The sequence below is a fragment of the Vulpes lagopus genome, chromosome 18, assembly GCF_018345385.1.
Source record: "Vulpes lagopus strain Blue_001 chromosome 18, ASM1834538v1, whole genome shotgun sequence".
NCBI classification, from domain to species: Eukaryota; Metazoa; Chordata; class Mammalia; order Carnivora; family Canidae; genus Vulpes; species Vulpes lagopus.
This window is the reverse complement of record NC_054841.1, coordinates 38,687,423-38,704,204: the sequence shown is the minus strand read 5'-3', so window position 1 is coordinate 38,704,204 and position 16,782 is coordinate 38,687,423. Positions and strand designations below refer to the sequence as shown.

Here is a 16,782-nt window from a genome sequence, read left to right as displayed (position 1 = left end):
GCTGCTCTTTATGGATGTGGATGCTGGGCTGAAAATACTGGAGCTCATAATCCCTACTCCACAGCTGTGAGTACCTCAGGTATTTGCTGCTTTCATGACCATTTTTCATAACTGCAACATTGTAGGTCACTTAGTGATTGAAAGTATTTTTATGTAAATGCTATGCTGAGACACTGTATAGACAAGAGCATTTATGTATGAAAGGTCTTTGATATGTGGGAGCTTTTAAGGATTCTTTCACAGTGTAAATGTCCCAGTGTAAATGTTTTGCTAACATTTCATTACAACTCTGTAGTTAACTATAACAGTTAAATTTTAATGTTTCTTTTTCTCTAGTGACTCATGATAGTTCCAAACTTAGATCACAAAAGATACAAAAGTAACAAGGTATTTCAAAAACTAAGATAATCTTTTGAATAATATGTTGGTATAAAATATAAAGTGTATTTCAAAATGTGTGTACATATACATGTATTTAAACATTTTATTTATTTATTTGGGAAAGACAGCAAGAAAGTGTATGCACACAAGCCAGAGGAGGGGCAGAAGGAGAGGGAGAAGCAGATTCCCCAATGTTCAGGGAGCCCAACGAGGGGCTTTATCCTAGGACCCTGAGATCGGGACTTGAGCTGAAGTCAGACAGTTAATGGATTGAGCCACCCAGGTGCCCTCAAAATGTGTATTTTATGACATCTACCCCTCTACACTTTTTTTTCCCCCTCTACACTTTTAATTAAATGTAGGCCCTCTTTTTATATCTGTGTTAGAAGTCATTATCATTTAGAAATTGTATGTAGTGTTTGTGTATGTGTGTGAAGAGTGGGAGTTTAATGGGTAGAATGGTTGTTGTCTAGATCCAGGTTTTCATATGCTTGTGCCAGTTGTACTTGAAGCCTTTTCTCTCAATGTGGTAATATGCGTGGTTGACAAAATAATATTGGTTCATCCCCTTTGCTGTGTTATCTCTCAAGTTATAGTCCTAGGCTTTCTCCTCCATATCCTCAGGCCTTATCAGGAGGATGGATATGGCTGCCTTTCCTTCTTTTCTGTATTGTCATACTAACACATTGCCCAGTCCAACCCAGCCCTCTTTTCCTGCTTACTCTTGACTCTGTGATCCCTGATACAGGTAGCTCTATGCTTTTGTAGCATAGATCCTGGAACTCTCTTGGTTTGTCCTGCTTCTCTGACCTACTCCATCCTGACTCTCTTTGCAGACTCTTCCCATTGCTATCAGCTCTAGATTTGGGTGTCTCTTGGTTTTTCTTCATTTTACTATATATGCTTTCTCTTGGTGATTTGGTATTATTGCTGTTCTTCTGATTTCAGCAGTTATCTCTTAGGATATTTGCTTCCATGTCTATCTCTTCTGGACCTTTCTCTGGAGGTCTACATGAGTCTTTTTTTTCTGATTTCCTGTTGGACATGTCCCTCTGGGTGTCATCTGTGCACATTAGATTCAGATGGCTCAATGAAATGCCTTATTCATTAATCACTTCCCTTAGCCACCAAATTTCTCATATGTTCCCTCTCTCTTTTCTTGCCATCACTATCCTATTCTTTGTTCAGACTTGAAATCTTGGTACCATTTTCAGGTTTGTTGCTTCTGTCCATTTCCTTCCATCAGTGGAAAAATAATTGTGTGTCACTGATCTATCAGGTGAAGTCCAAACACGAATTAATGTTGAACCTTAACCATACTAATATAATTGGCAAAAAATTGATTTTAATTCTTTCAATTTTGAAGAGATGAGTATAATATGAGTTAATTTTTTAAGAGATTCTATTTATTTATTTATTTGAGAGAGAGAGCATAAGCAAGTAGGGGGAGCAACAAAGGGGGGGGGACAAGCAGACTCTGCATTGAGCACAGAGCCCGCCATGACCCCGAGATCACCACCTGAGTCAGACACTTAACCACCTGAGTCAGACACTTAACCTACTGAGCCACCCAGATGCCCCAATATGAGTTAATTTTTAATTTAATATTGATAGCACATGAAATTTTCTATGCATAATATTTAGGAATTAGCTTATGTACATAATTAAGTATGACCCTATGTCTATAGAAAATTGTGGTATTTGAGCAAACTAAAGTCTAAAAAAGATAATTCATTGTTTCATTTTTATTTTCCAAAAGACGTATTAGTGTCATATGTGGTGTATTGACTTTATTTTTGGTCAATATGTTATTCATTGAGTTCATTACAATTGTTTAAGTGTTATTCTCATATCTAGATGTTTGGAGACTTGGATTCTTCTTTAAGCTGAAATCCAGAAAGCCTGCCTGACTTTGTCACTTTGGAAAGGAAATTCATTCTCTTTGGGATTGTCCACCTCTTTCCTTTTTTTTAACTGGTAATGTGAAAGTTGGAATAGGAATACATTTCATCAATTTGATTATATTAAGTAGAATGTCAGTGGGTGGGTAAAGCTAAAATTGTAAAATTAAGGTCTTTTTCCCTTCCCCTTGGATATTTCCTCCTTTGCACATCTTGCATTAGCTGAAAATAGTTTCACATGACTAAAGATAACTTTAGGTTTCTAGTTCATGACATCCAGTGCAGCTTTTGAGCTTGAATGCCCAGTTTGTCCTGTTGTATCCTTCTGAAGTTTAAGGACTAACTGTCATCAGCCCTCATAACTTGAGAATAATAGAGCAAGTTTTTAGTTCCTTCCATCCCAGGGACTTTGTGTGATTGCTTCAGTCTTGTTTCTCCTGGGGCTCTTGCTATGAGGTTGACAATGGAAACACATAGCAGAGTTGGGTGACCAAGTCAGAAGAAAGGTGGTGCACACAGAATTTTGCAATTGTTTGGCCAAAATAAAACTGGTGCCTTCGGCTGTTGTAGAAAATTTAGAGACCTAGCCTACATTTTAGGTTTATAGTTCTTGGAAGGTGATAATTGAAAGGCAGAGTGAAGATAGTTATGGCCAGGGTAGGGCTCTCCCAAGGCCAGACAGGCAATTTGATCATTAACCTGAGGGATAAACTCTAGCATCTTGTTGTCATCATTGGGTGCGGAGGAATGAATGGGGAATGGGGAAGAGTAGTGTGGCAGGAATTGGCCATGGAAACTCTGACTAATGTTCTGGCATCATGGATTTTGTCTAGCTAGGAAGGCAGCAGAGTAGACACCTGGGTTCTTATGCAGACTCACTCACTGGCTGAGACATTGTCACAGGGTTATTTGTAGAGCAGGAATACCTGCTATTAATATTAATCTAAAAATTAATCTATTAATACCTTAATATCTGTGGGTATTGAATAAGTTGACATATGGAAGGCACTTAGCATACTTCTTGGCTTAGATTAGTAGTTCAGTACTTAACTGTATCGTTGAATCTAAGTCACGATCTTTTATAAGACAAACTATTATTTAAAAAATATTGGTTGATTCATATTTTTTATTGTAGTAAGAGCACAATATGAAATCTATTTTCTTAACAAATTTTTTAATGTATAATACAGTATTTTTAACTTTAGGCACAATACTGTACAACATATCCCCTGAACTTATTCATCTTGCATTTTTGAAACTTTATGAATTTTTTTATTTTTGGAGAGGGAGTGGAGGAGGTGGGCACAGGGAGAGGGAGAGAAAGAATCTTAAGCAGACTCCATGCCTAGTGTGGAGCCAGATATGGGGCTTGATCTCACAACCCTGTGATCATGACCTGAGTGAAACTCAAGAGTCGGATGCTTAGCTGACTGAGCCACCATGTGCCCTGAAGCTTCATGAATTTTTAGTATCAACTCCCCATTTTCTCCTTCCTCCAGTACCTAGCAATCACCATTCTACCCTTCTGTGAGTTTGACTATTTTAAGTGCCTTATATAAGTGGAATCATGCAGTATCTATCCTTCTGTGACTGGCTTATTTCACTTTGTATAATGTCTTCAAGGATTATCCATGTTGTTGTATCCTTCTGTGTTGTATCCTTCTGTGACTGGCTTATTTCACTTTGTATAATGTCTTCAAGGATTATCCTGTTGTATGTGGATTTTCATTGTTAAAGTTGAATAATATCCATTATATATATATATATATATATATATATATATATATATATATATATACCACATTTTCTTTATCCATTTATCTGTTGATACATGTCGGCCATTATTAATAATGATGATGTGAACATGGAGGTGCTGATATCTCTCCAAGATCTTGATTTCCAGTTCTTTTGGATAAGTATCCACAGGTGGATTTGGTGGATCATATCATAGTCCTATTTTTAAGTTTTTGAGAAACCTCCATACTGTTGTCCATAGCAGCTGCACCATTTTGCTTTCTCATGAATAGTGTACAAGGGTTTGAATATTTCTGCAGCCTCACCAACCTTTATTATCTCTTGTCCTTTTAATACTAGCCATTCTAATAGATATGAGGTGATGTCTCATTGTGATTTTGATTTGCACTTCCCTGATGATTAATGAGATTGAACACCTTTTTTATGGACCTGGTGGTCATTTGTATGTCTTTGGAGAAATGTCTGTTGAAGTCCTTTGCTGATGTATTAATCTTACTATTTGTTTTTTTGTTATTGAGTTTTAAGAGTTCCTCATATCTTTTGGATATTACCACCTTATCAGATATATTATATGGTTCATAAATATTTTCTCCTATTGTATAGATTGCTTTTTTATTTTGTTGATTGTTTCTTTTTCTGTGCAGAAGCCTTTAGTTTGACTTAATCCCACTTACCTATTTTTGCTTTTGTTGTCTATATGATTAGTGTCATATCCAAGAATATAACCCATATAAGATACATATACCAAGAGTGGGGAGAAGACTGTCAATTATAGAATGACAGCCTTCTTTCTCATCACTTAACACATGGTTGTTGCTTTACAAGAAAATAAAGAATTTGGGGATTTTCCTCTGAAAGTCCCCAAGAAATATTCGCTGCACTGATAACAATGTCATGTTCCATTGCTATTTGCATGCCTTCCTACGTTCATAATTTTTGTTTCAATCCTATATCATACTGTAATCCTTTTGAACATAGGGTAAATGACAAACTCAAAACTTGTAGTTCTAACATGGCACATAACTCAATGGAAGGGTCAGCAACTGGAACAGCTTACCTACTTCTAGAGGCAGTGGTAGCTGTCTATGTCACAGCTGCAGCTTGGAGAGTAGCACAGGAGGATGCCTTCAGTTATAATGTATGTACTGATTTCAGAAAATATTCAATGTGGAAAAAAATACTTCAGAATTGATAAACTATAATAAAAGCTTTTCTTATTCTCAGCTTTATGTGTGTGTGTGAAAATAACAATTTATTTTAGGCTTTCTTAAGCAGTGACATAAGCTCTTGAGAAAAGGGGATCTGTGGGTATATTTGTGTTTCCTGAGTACCTGGCACAGAATTTTGCACTGAGTAAGTGCTTACTAGACAAATTAAAATTAAGACAAATGATGATTATTATAATCAAAGTTGCCAAGAGACTGGAACCTAATTATTCCAGTCACTAAAAAGAACGGATAATTATATAAATGTGACAGAGGTACTAATTACTGCTACAATGGCAGTCATATTACAATATATAAATGTATCAAATTAACATGTTGTACACCTTACATTTACACAATGTTATATGTCAAATCTATTTGTTAAACAAAAGAAATGTGTATGTGATTTCTCCCTTTTCTAGAAGACTGGTTGTCATTTCAAAAAGATTATTCACCATGCAATTTCTTTAAATAGTACTTTAAAATTGGATTTAATTTGCCAAAGTCAGAATCACACATAATTTTTCAGTAACACATCAGATGCCTAATGTAAGATACATTTGTGGTCTTTCTCTGGCTATGGAAAGAAGAGCAGATTGAGGATTAGAAGATCAGAAGGAGGAAAAAAGAGGGGAGATTAAGTTTATGCTCTGATTGACCTTAACATTGGTATGCTATTACTTGTCTTTTTTTTTTTTTAATTAATTTTTATTGGTGTTCAATTTACCAACATACAGAAAAACACCCAGTGCTCATCCCGTCAAGTGTCCACCTCAGTGCCCGTCACCCATTCCCCTCCAACGCCCGCCTTCCTCCTCTTCCACCACCCCTGGTTCCTTTCCCCGAGTTAGGAGTCTTTATGTTCTGTCTCCCTTCCTGATATTTCCCAACATTTCTTTTCCCTTCCTTTATATTCCCTTTCACTATTATTCATATTCCCCAAATGAATGAGAACATACACTGTTTGTCCTTCTCCGATTGACTTATTTCACTCAGCATAATACCCTCCAGTTCCATCCACGTTGAAGCAAATGGTGGGTATTTGTCGTTTCTAATTGCTGAGTAATATTCCATTGTATACATAAACCACATCTTCTTTATCCATTCATCTTTCGATGGACACCGAGGCTCCTTCCACAGTTTGGCTATTGTGGCCATTGCTGATAGAAACATCGGGGTGCAGGTGTCCCGACGTTTCATTGCATCTGAATCTTTGGGGTAAATCCCCAACAGTGCAATTGCTGGGTCGTAGGGCAGGTCTATTTTTAACTCTTTGAGGAACCTCCACACAGTTTTCCAGAGTGGCTGCACCAGTTCACATTCCCACCAACAGTGTAAGAGGGTTCCCTTTTCTCCGCATCCTCTCCAACATTTGTTGTTTCCTGCCTTGTTAATTATCCCTATTCTCACTGGTGTGAGGTGGGATCTCATTGTGGTTTTGATTTGTATTTCCCTGATGGCAAGTGATGCAGAGCATTTTCTCATGTGCTTGTTGGCCATGTCCATGTCTTCCTCTGTGAGATTTCTCTTCATGTCTTTTGCCCATTTCATGATTGGATTGTTTGTTTCTTTGGTGTTGAGTTTAATAAGTTCTTTATAGATTTTGGAAACTAGCCCTTTATCTGATATGTCATTTGCAAATATCTTCTCCCATTCTGTAGGTTGTCTTTTAGTTTTGTTGACTGTATCCTTTGCTGTGCAAAAGCTTCTTATCTTGATGAAGTCCCAATAGTTCATTTTTGCTATTGTTTCTTTTGCCATCGTGGATGTATCTTGCAAGAAGTTACTGTGGCCAAGTTCAAAAAGGGTGTTGCCTGTGTTCTCCTCTAGGATTTTGATGGAATCTTGTCTCACATTTAGATCTCTCATCCATTTTGAGTTTATCTTTGTGTATGGTGCAAGAGAGTGGTCCAGTTTCATTCTTCTGCATGTGGATGTCCAATTTTCCCAGCACCATTTATTGAAGAGACTGTCTTTCTTCCAATGGATAGTCTTTCCTCCTTTATCGAATATTAGATGACCGTACATTTCAGGGTCCACTTCTGGGTTCTCTATTCTGTTCCATTGATCTATGTGTCTGTTTTTGTGCCAGTACCACACTGTCTTGATGACCACAGCTTTGTAGTACAACCTGAAATCTGGCATTGTGATGCCCCCAGCTATGGTTTTCTTTTTTAAAATTCCCCTGGCTATTCGGGGTCTTTTCTGATTCCACACAAATCTTAAAATAATTTGTTCTAACTCTCTGAAGAAAGTCCATGGTATTTTGATAGGGATTGCATTAAACGTATAAATTGCCCTGGGTAACATTGACATTTTTACAATATTAATTCTGCCAATCCATGAGCATGGAATATTTTTCCATCTCTTTGTGTCTTCCTCAATTTCTTTCAGAAGTGTTCTATAGTTTTTAGGGTATAGATCTTTTACCTCTTTGGTTAGGTTTATTCCTAGGTATCTTATGGTTTTGGGTGCAATTGTACATGGGATTGACTCCTTAATTTCTCTTTCTTCAGTCTCATTGTTAGTGTATAGAAATGCCATTGGTTTCTGGGCATTGATTTTGTATCGTGCCACGCTGCCAAATTGCTGTATGAGTTCTAGCAATCTGGGGGTGGAGGCTTTTGGGTTTTCTATGTAGAGTATCATGTCATCGGCGAAGAGGGAGAGTTTGACTTCTTCTTTGCCAATTTGAATGCCTTTAATGTCTTTTTGTTGTCTGATTGCTGAGGCGAGGACTTCCAGAACGATGTTGAACAGCAGTGGTGAGAGTGGACATCCCTGTCTTGTTCCTGATCTTAGGGGAAAGGCTCCCAGTGCTTCCCCATTGAGAATGATATTTGCTGTGGGCTTTTCGTAAATGGCTTTTAAGATGTCGAGGCAAGTTCCCTCTATCCCAACACTCTGAAGGGTTTTGATCAGGAATGGATGCTGTATTTTGTCAAATGCTTTCTCTGCATCTAATGAGAGGATCATATGGTTCTTGGTTTTTCTCTTGCTGATATGATGAATCACATTGATGGTTTTACGAGTGTTGAACCAGCCTTGTGTCCCGGGGATAAATCCTACTTGGTCATGGTGAATAATTTTCTTAATGTGTTGTTGGATCCTATTGGCTAGTATCTTGTTGAGAATTTTTGCATCCATGTTCATCAGGGATATTGGTCTGTAATTCTCCTTTTTGGTGGGGTCTTTGTCTGGTTTCGGAATTAAGGTGATGCTGGCCTCATAGAACGAATTTGGAAGTACTCCATCTCTTTCTATCTTTCCAAACAGCTTTAGTAGAATAGGTATGATTTCTTCTTTAAACGTTTGATAGAATTCCCCTGGGAAGCCATCTGGCCCTGGACTCTTGTGTCTTGGGAGGTTTTTGATGACTGCTTCAATTTCCTCCCTGGTTATTGGCCTGTTCAGGTTTTCTATTTCTTCCTGCTCCAGTTTTGGTAGTTTGTGGCTTTCCAGGAATGCGTCCATTTCTTCTAGATTGCCTAATTTATTGGCGTACAGCTGTTCATAATATGTTTTTAAAATCGTTTGTATTTCCTTGGTGTTGGTAGTGATGTCCCCTTTCTCATTCATGATTTTATTAATTTGAGTCTTCTCTCTCTTCTTTTTAATAAGGTTGGCTAATGGTTTATCTATCTTATTAATTCTTTCAAAGAACCAACTCCTGGTTCTGTTGATCTGTTCCACAGTTCTTTTGGTCTCGATATCATTGAGTTCTGCTCGAATTTTAATTAACTCTCTTCTTCTGCTGGGGGTGGGGTCTATTTGTTGCTTTTTCTCTAGTTCCTTTATGTGTAAGGTGAGCTTTTGAATTTGAGATCTTTCCAGTTTTTGAATGGAGGCTTGTATTGCGATGTATTTCCCCCTCAGGACTGCTTTTGCTGCATCCCAAAGATTTTTGAACAGTTGTATCTTCATTCTCATTAGTTTCCATGAATCTTTTTAATTCTTCCTTAATTTCCTGGTTGACCCTTTCATCTTTTAGCAGGATGGTCCTTAACCTCCACGTGTTTGTGGTCCTTCCATACTTCTTGTTGTGATTAAGTTCTAATTTCAAGGCATTATGGTCTGAGAATATACAGGGGACTATCCCGATCTTTTGGTATCGGTTCAGACACGATTTGTGACCCAGTATGTGATCTATTCTGGAGAAAGTTCCATGTGCACTTGAGAAGAATGTGTATTCAGTTGAGTTTGGATGTAAAGTTCTGTAGATATCTGTGAAATCCATCTGGTCCAGTGTATCATTTAAAGCTCTCGTTTCTTTGGAGATGTTGTGCTTAGAAGACCTATCGAGGGTAGAAAGAGCTAGATTGAAGTCACCAAGTATAAGTGTATTATTATCAAGGTATTTCTTGAGTTTGGTTATTAATTGGTTTAAATATTTGGCAGCTCCCACATTTGGGGCATATATATTGAGGATTGTTAAGTCCTCTTGTTGGATAGATCCTTTGAGTATGAGATAGTGTCCCTCTTCATCTCTCACTACAGTCTTTGGGGTAAAATTTAATTTATCTGATATAAGGATGGCAACCCCTGCTTTCTTTTGAGGACCATTTGAATGGTAAATGGTTCTCCAACCTTTTTATTTTCAGGTTGTATGTGTCCTTCTGTCTAAAATGAGTCTCTTGTAGACAGCAAATACATGGGTCCTGCTTTTTTATCCAGTCTGAAACCCTGCGCCTTTTGATGGGGTCATTAAGCCCGTTCACGTTCAGAGTTACTATTGATAGATATGAGTTTAGTGTCATCATATCTATTCAGTCCTTGTTTTTGTGGATTGTTCCACTAACTTCTTCTTAAAGGGGAATTTTAAGAGTCCCCCTTACAATTTCTTGCAGAGCTGGTTTGGAGGTTACATATTCTTTCAGTTGCTGCCTGTCTTGGAAGCTCTTTATCTCTCCTTCCATTTTGAATGAAAGCCTTGCTGGATAAAGTATTCTTGGTTGCATGTTCTTTTCATTTAGGACCCTGAATATATCCTGCCAGCCCTTTCTGGCCTGCCAGGTCTCTGTGGAGAGGTCTGCTGTTACCCTAATATTCCTCCCCATAAAAGTCAGGGACTTTTTTTCTCTTGCTGCTTTAAGGATCTTCTCCTTATCTTTGGAATTTGCAAGCTTCACTATTAAATGTCGAGGTGTTGAACGGTTTTTGTTGATTTTAGGGGGGGATCTCTCTATTTCCTGGATCTGAATGCCTGTTTCCCTTCCCAGATTCGGAAAGTTTTCAGCTAGGATTTGTTCAAATACATATTCTGGCCCTCTGTCCCTTTTGGCGCCCTCAGGAACCCCAATTAAACGTAGGTTTTTCTTCCTCAGGCTGTCATTTATTTCCGTTAACTTATCCTCATGGTCTTTTAATTGCTTGTCTCTTTTTTCCTCAGTTTCCCTCTTTGCCATCAACTTGTCTTCTATGTCACTCACTCGTTCTTCCACCTCGTTAACCCTCGTCGTTAGGACTTCTAGCTTGGATTGCATCTCATTTAATTGATTTTTAATTTCTGTCTGATTGGATCTAAATTCTGCTGTCATGAAGTCTCTTGAGTCCTTTATGGTTTTTTCTAGAGCCACCAGTAGCTGTAAAATAGTCCTTCTGAATTGGCTTGCTGACATTGAATTGTAATCCATATTTTGCAACTCTGTGGGAGAGAGGGCTGTTTCTGATTCTTTTTTTTGAGGTGAGGTTTTCCTTCTAGTCATTTTGCTCAGTGCAGAGTGGCCAAAAACAAGTTGTATTGGGAAAAGGAGAAAAAGAGAGAGAAGAAAAGAGCAAAAGAAAAAAGAGAAGGAAGAAGAAAAAAAGGGGAAAAAGAGAAGAAAAAGAAAGAAAAAGAAAGAAAGGAGAAAAAAGAAAAAAAAGGGGTGGGGTGGGGTGGGGGAAGCAATCAGAAATCAAGAAGAAAGAAAGAAAAAAAAAGCACAAAACAAAACAAAACAAAAAAACACAAAAAAAGACAAAAACAAAAACAACAAAAACCACGGGGAGTATCTTCCGATTCTGTATACTTCAAGTCCCTTGACTTCCCCTGGAACTGGTCCGTCTCCTTGGTCTTCTGGGGGAGGGGCCTGCTGTGCTGATGCTCAGGTGTGAGCACTTGGGGGAGCTGCTCTGCCCGGGCCTGGTGCAGGGCTCAGTGGGGGTTGTTCACCCCGTGAGGCCCCGGGAGGAAGCCACAGTGGCGGGGGCAGCTCTGGGACCCTGGAGTCAGCTCCCGCAGTAGCTCTGGGGCTCTCTGTCTGCAGGGCCTGGGGGCTCCGGGGCGGGGCCGCTGATCTGCTCAGCTCGGGGCAGGAGCGTCCTCGCTGTCCTGGGCCCTCCCGGCCTCTGCCTGTCCCGGGGGAGGCCGGGTCCTGGGTTGTGTCCCGGCGCCCTGTGCTCCGGGGCCTGCGCTGTTGGATTCGCGCTCCCGGCGGTGCAGCCCCCTCCGCGGAGCCGCCGCCCGAGCCCCTCCGAGCTGTTCCCGGAGCCGCGCCGCCCCCTCCGCGGAGCTTCTTCCTCCGCCCGAGCCGCCGCCGCCGAGCTGTTCCCGGAGCCGCGCAGCCCCCTCCGCGGAGCCGCCCCCGAGCCCCTCCGAGCTGCTCCGGTCCCGCCGAGCGCTGCAGCCCTTAGGGAGCTCGGCGCACTCTCCGGGGCGCGGTTCCTCTGTTACTGTCCCAGGGAGCCCGAGGGCATCCCCGCCCTCCTGGGTCCTGCTCCAATTCCCCGGGAGGCCTTTCCCCCGGGAAGGTCGGTGCAGCTCCTGCTCCTCCGGGACGGGGCTCTCCTGTCCTGGGGACACTCGCCCCGGCCTCAGCCCGGCTCCTCGCGGGCCCCTCCCCCTTGGAGGCCTTTTGTTTCTTCCTACCTTGATAGAAGCGCGAACTCTTCTCACTGTAGCGTTCCAGCTGGTCTCTCTTTAAATCTCAGGCCGAATTCGTAGATTTTCAGGATGATTGGATGGTTTTCTAGGTAATTTGTTGAGGACAGGTGACTTGGAGACCCTGCTCTGCCGCCGTCTTGCCCCTCCCCCTCCCCTGCTATTACTTGTTTGTGCAGTATGTTGTTTTCTTAGATTCAGTGAGTCCGGGGGGTTATATGGCAGCTGACTAGAGTTCAGGAGACACAGGCTTCAGTCCTCTTCCTTGAAGTGTTTTGGCATGAAGAAAGCTCTGCTACATGGTTTTCTGGTATATGGCCCAGTGATTTCTGACTTTGTAGGTTATTTGATTTTCTAGGTTTTGGCTCTGGGTAGTTCTAGAACCCTCACGGTGGTGAGAATGTGGCCATGGCTTGCCAAGAGTAGGTTCAAAGTTGGGGTGATAAAAAATGCAAAAAATAAGACCAGGCTTTTGCCTTAATATCTGTGAGCCAATGATTCTGAGCCAGCCCTCTTCCTCAAAGGCTGGGAATTAATGTTATCCCTTCTTGGTTCTTCAACCTGATGAGCAGCCACAAGTCTTCCTCTGCTCCTCTGTGGGAGATTGTCTGTTAAACCAGTGCTGCAAACCTCTTCCCCAGGGACCTTTCTCAGAGGCACAAGGCAGCCCTCCCTACAAGAGTGGAGTCACATAATACAGGAGCCAGTGGCTGACCATTGGTGAGACATCCACATGTACTATATAGTCATTGTTCTGGGGTGCAGAAGGGGTGGGGAGGCAGGCAGGAATACATGCTTTTGCTTCCTTTTTAAGAGTAGCCATTACGGGATGCCTGGGTGGCTCACTGGTTGAGTATCTGCCTTTGTCTCGGGCGTGATCACGGAGTCCCAGGATCAAGTCCTACATCGGGCTTCCTGCACGGAGCCTGCTTCTCTCTCTGCCTATGTCTCTGCTTCTCTCTCTGTGTCTCTTATGAATAAATAAATAAAATCTTAAAAAAAAAAAAAGAGTAGCCATTATTTCTCTGTAGGATTCTCTGTCACTAGAACTCTTGGTGGCTTAGCCTCCTGATTAATGTCCTGAATAAAAACCTTATTTTAGCCAGGACTCTGTGTGTAGGTCACCTAGGGGTTCAGCCTCTCTTCCCACTCTCACCTATTTTTGATCAACGTTTCAAAGTGAAATATCAAGGAGTTACCTGTACTTAAAGTTCAGTATTTTTCTCAGTTCTCTCCTCTCATTTCTCTTTACATCAGTCAGGCCATCCCTCTCTTATCACCACCTTACCAATCTGTTCTTGTCCAGATAAACAATCACCTCCAAAATCCAGTGATCATCTTTTAGTCATATAAGCATCACTTAACAGTTATTTGAATGGCTTGCTCCCCCTGGAAGTACTACTTTCTTTTGTAGACTTCCAGAGTACCACCGCTCTCCTGGTCTTCTTTTTTACCCCACTGACTGCTCCTTCTTAGTCTCCTCTGTTAATGCTGCTCATCTTCCTGATCTCTAGGTTTTGGACTACCCTGAGACCTAGCCCGTGAACTTCTCTCTCTTTGTATACTCACTCTTTAGGTGTTCTCATCCAGTCTAATGGCTAAGTATCATTCACATATCTGCTGATGACTCCCCCATTTTTATCTCTTAACCTAGGCCTCTCCCTAGAACTCAGTTATGTATTTAACTGCTTGTTCAGTCTCCACTCATATGTCTAATAGGCATCTCAAATTTAGCATGTCCAAATATGAGCTCTTGATATTGCATCCCCTCCACCCCTGGTCATATGCTTCTTTTTCAGATTTTCCACACAGCAAATGGCAACTCCAGCCTCCTACTGGCTTAGGTCAAAATCTTATTAGGCAGTGCTATTCCTGTTACAAAATCTTGTTACACTCAATAAAAATCTTCAGGGGCTTAGGGTAATGAGCAGCTACCTAAAGCTGAAATAATTTGGTATATAATATGTAGGATTGGGAATCATGTCATGAGAAATCTTTTTTTGTGAATTGTAACTTCTAGATGTGAGCATAGATAAAACCCTAACATTTGTAAACATCATCTTAAAAGTACTTGACTCTTTGGATTGTTTGATTGGAAGTTGGTGGGGGAAGACATGTTGTTCATGTATAGATAACAGAGCATTTAAACTACCAACACATTTCTAAGAACTAAAATAATTATCTGGATGGAAATTCTATTCTATTCTAAGACTGTTGCTTATTCTAATTATGTCATTTTGTATCTGATAAACTATTAATATATTATTTCCTGCTTTTTACATAAATAAAATCACTGATGGTTCAAAATAACGTAGAATTCTGAATTATGCAAGGTCATTTTCTATGAAACCAGTTCAGTGTGACAGCTTTGGTTATTGTGCAACATAGAGGTCTTAAATGAGTGGATTTTTTCCTAAATGTGAAAACACATGCTCCTTGAAAATAATCTGGAAAATGAAATGGGTAATTTTGCCATCCTGTGGTAGGTAGTATTAATATTTTTGGTAGATTTCTGATAGATAAAACAAAAATGGCAATACTGCTCAGCTTGTATTATGCTTTATTTAATATTGTATAGTGAAGAATGTGTCATTAAATATTCTTGGAAACATAATTTTAAGGGATGTGAAGGATGTCTTTTAATGCATAGATGAGTGCATGTATTTTGCTCTTATGAAAGATGACTCATAATTGCTCTCATGCTAGAAAACAATACCTATTTTAGAGGCTTTTGCTATAATCTGGGTATGGTAGAAGAAAAGTAAAGATGTTCTCTGTCCTAAAAGGGCTGAAGTCTATGGCTGTACTTGATAGTGTAGGAAAGTTTCCTATTGCCATTATAGAAATATGTTGAAATATTGGATATGCTAAAGGCTTGCTAGTTCTGAATGGGGTTCTGCTACATCCATTCACTAAGGAATGGGCACTCCAGTGCCTCCCAAAGGGTCACTTGCAGGCACATCGGTGCACCTGTTGTGTTGACTGTTGCTGCTGCCATTAGTATATCTTCCTGCCATGTATCCTTCCCCTCAAATCCCACCAAAACTAGTTGCCTTTAAGTTTAGCACTACCTATCACACTCATATACTCACTGAAATGTCCAGCATCCTATAAGAGCTCAGGACATTGTGAAGAATAGTAGATCTTTTTTTGAAAGAGATTATTTAGAGTTGGGTTATTGTGGATAAAACGTTCTTTTTGGTGTTTGTACTTTCTCCGATTTCTTTTTTTTTTTTTTTTTTGCCAGATACTTATTTTGCGTTGCTTATTTGCATTGCGTTGTTTTGTGAAAGAATAGACTTCTAATTTTAAAACAGAAGGTGAAGAAATGGTAGAAACAGAAGCATAGGATCAAGTGATAGGTTAAAATGCCAATGCTCTGATCCTTAATGTAATTCTCCCTTTGATTGTTCTCACTTGAGAGAATGCCTTTTCCTTCCTATTGTCGACTACTACCTGCTGTCAGTTAGAGAGGAGTAAGTCGAGCAACTTGTCAAAGACTTTCTAAGCTCCCTTCATATGGTTCGCAGAAACAGAGCTGGATTTTCATTTCTTCTTTCATTCAACAGGAGTCCCTTTCATGTTTGAAAATTGAAAACGCGTGTTTTTCAGTGTGGAGCGAGGATGTGTGTGCCCTCTGGCACACCTGTTTCTAATTTCCTGACTTGAAAGCATAACCCATCAAAAGGAGCAGAAAAACAATTTCTTTCTGACACGCTGCTTCGTGCTCCTTACTGGACTGAAGGCCTTCGTGGCTTTGCCATCTTAGTTCCCTCTGTAGAAGGTTCTTGTTAGAGGCAGAGTTCACTCAATACAAGCAGTACCTTTTATAGCACAGAGCCATTTTGGTGTTATTTTGTTGTGGTGGTGGTGGTGCTTTTCAGGTCAGGAAATTTACTTGAAATAAGATTTATTTAAAAAACACAAAAAGGTCTTTAAAAATCTTAAATATTAAAGGTAGCTGGGCAGTGTATGTTGGAACGATATATGTAAGCTGATCAGTGAACCGATTGGCTAGGAATAGGGTTTGGTTGAGCATATGAATGTTTAAATTCCAGAGCGCTGTTTAACATAAATCAAATATTTCCAACGCATTATTTCAGATTTGTGTGTACTTTAAAGTCTTGCCAGCTTAAACGACTGTGAGGCACAATATGTTGACTTTGAGTTTTGTAAATTGATAATTTGTTGCTATGAAAGTTGTACATGGTATAACTCATCACTTTCTGAAGGTGCATAGTATGTCTGATGTTGGCAAGCTGTTATAAAAAAAAATGATGCCCAGGGAATTCAGGGCTTTAGCTCTCAGATGCTTGAAGTACGGATCTTTGGTTCCTCTTAAGGTTTCCCCTGGATATTTTCAGCATAAGGTACGTGGTTCTTTAGACACAAACCTTGGTTTGAGATTCCTATTTCTGAGAGTTGTTTGGGATAATAATCTTATGATCTATCTTTAGAAACAGTCTCTCAGGCTACTTTTAAAAAACACCTACTCTTTTCACACTTAAACATGTATAAATCACCTGATAAAAGGCATATGATGACCCAGTGGGCCTGAGGGGGGTTTGGATTCTGCATTTTTCACAAGCTCCCAGGTGATATCAGGGCTGCTAGTTCATAGATCATACTTTAAGTAGTAAGGCAACATTTCTTTCTTTTTTTTTTTTTAAAGATTTTA

At 40.0% G+C, this 16,782-nt stretch overlaps 1 protein-coding gene across 4 annotated transcripts in view; it reads left to right on the top strand.

Annotated features, from left to right (window-relative positions):
- TASP1 (taspase 1) overlaps nucleotides 1–16,782 on the top strand; it is a 273,821-nt gene that overhangs the window by 116,629 nt on the left and 140,410 nt on the right. For 3 of the 4 annotated variants that reach the window (XM_041732946.1, XM_041732944.1, XM_041732945.1), the window contains one exon: nucleotides 1–79. In XM_041732946.1, coding sequence (XP_041588880.1) covers nucleotides 1–79 — 79 coding nt within the window. The remainder of the gene's footprint in view (nucleotides 80–16,782) is intronic. The other variant, XR_005984419.1, reaches the window with a different exon arrangement.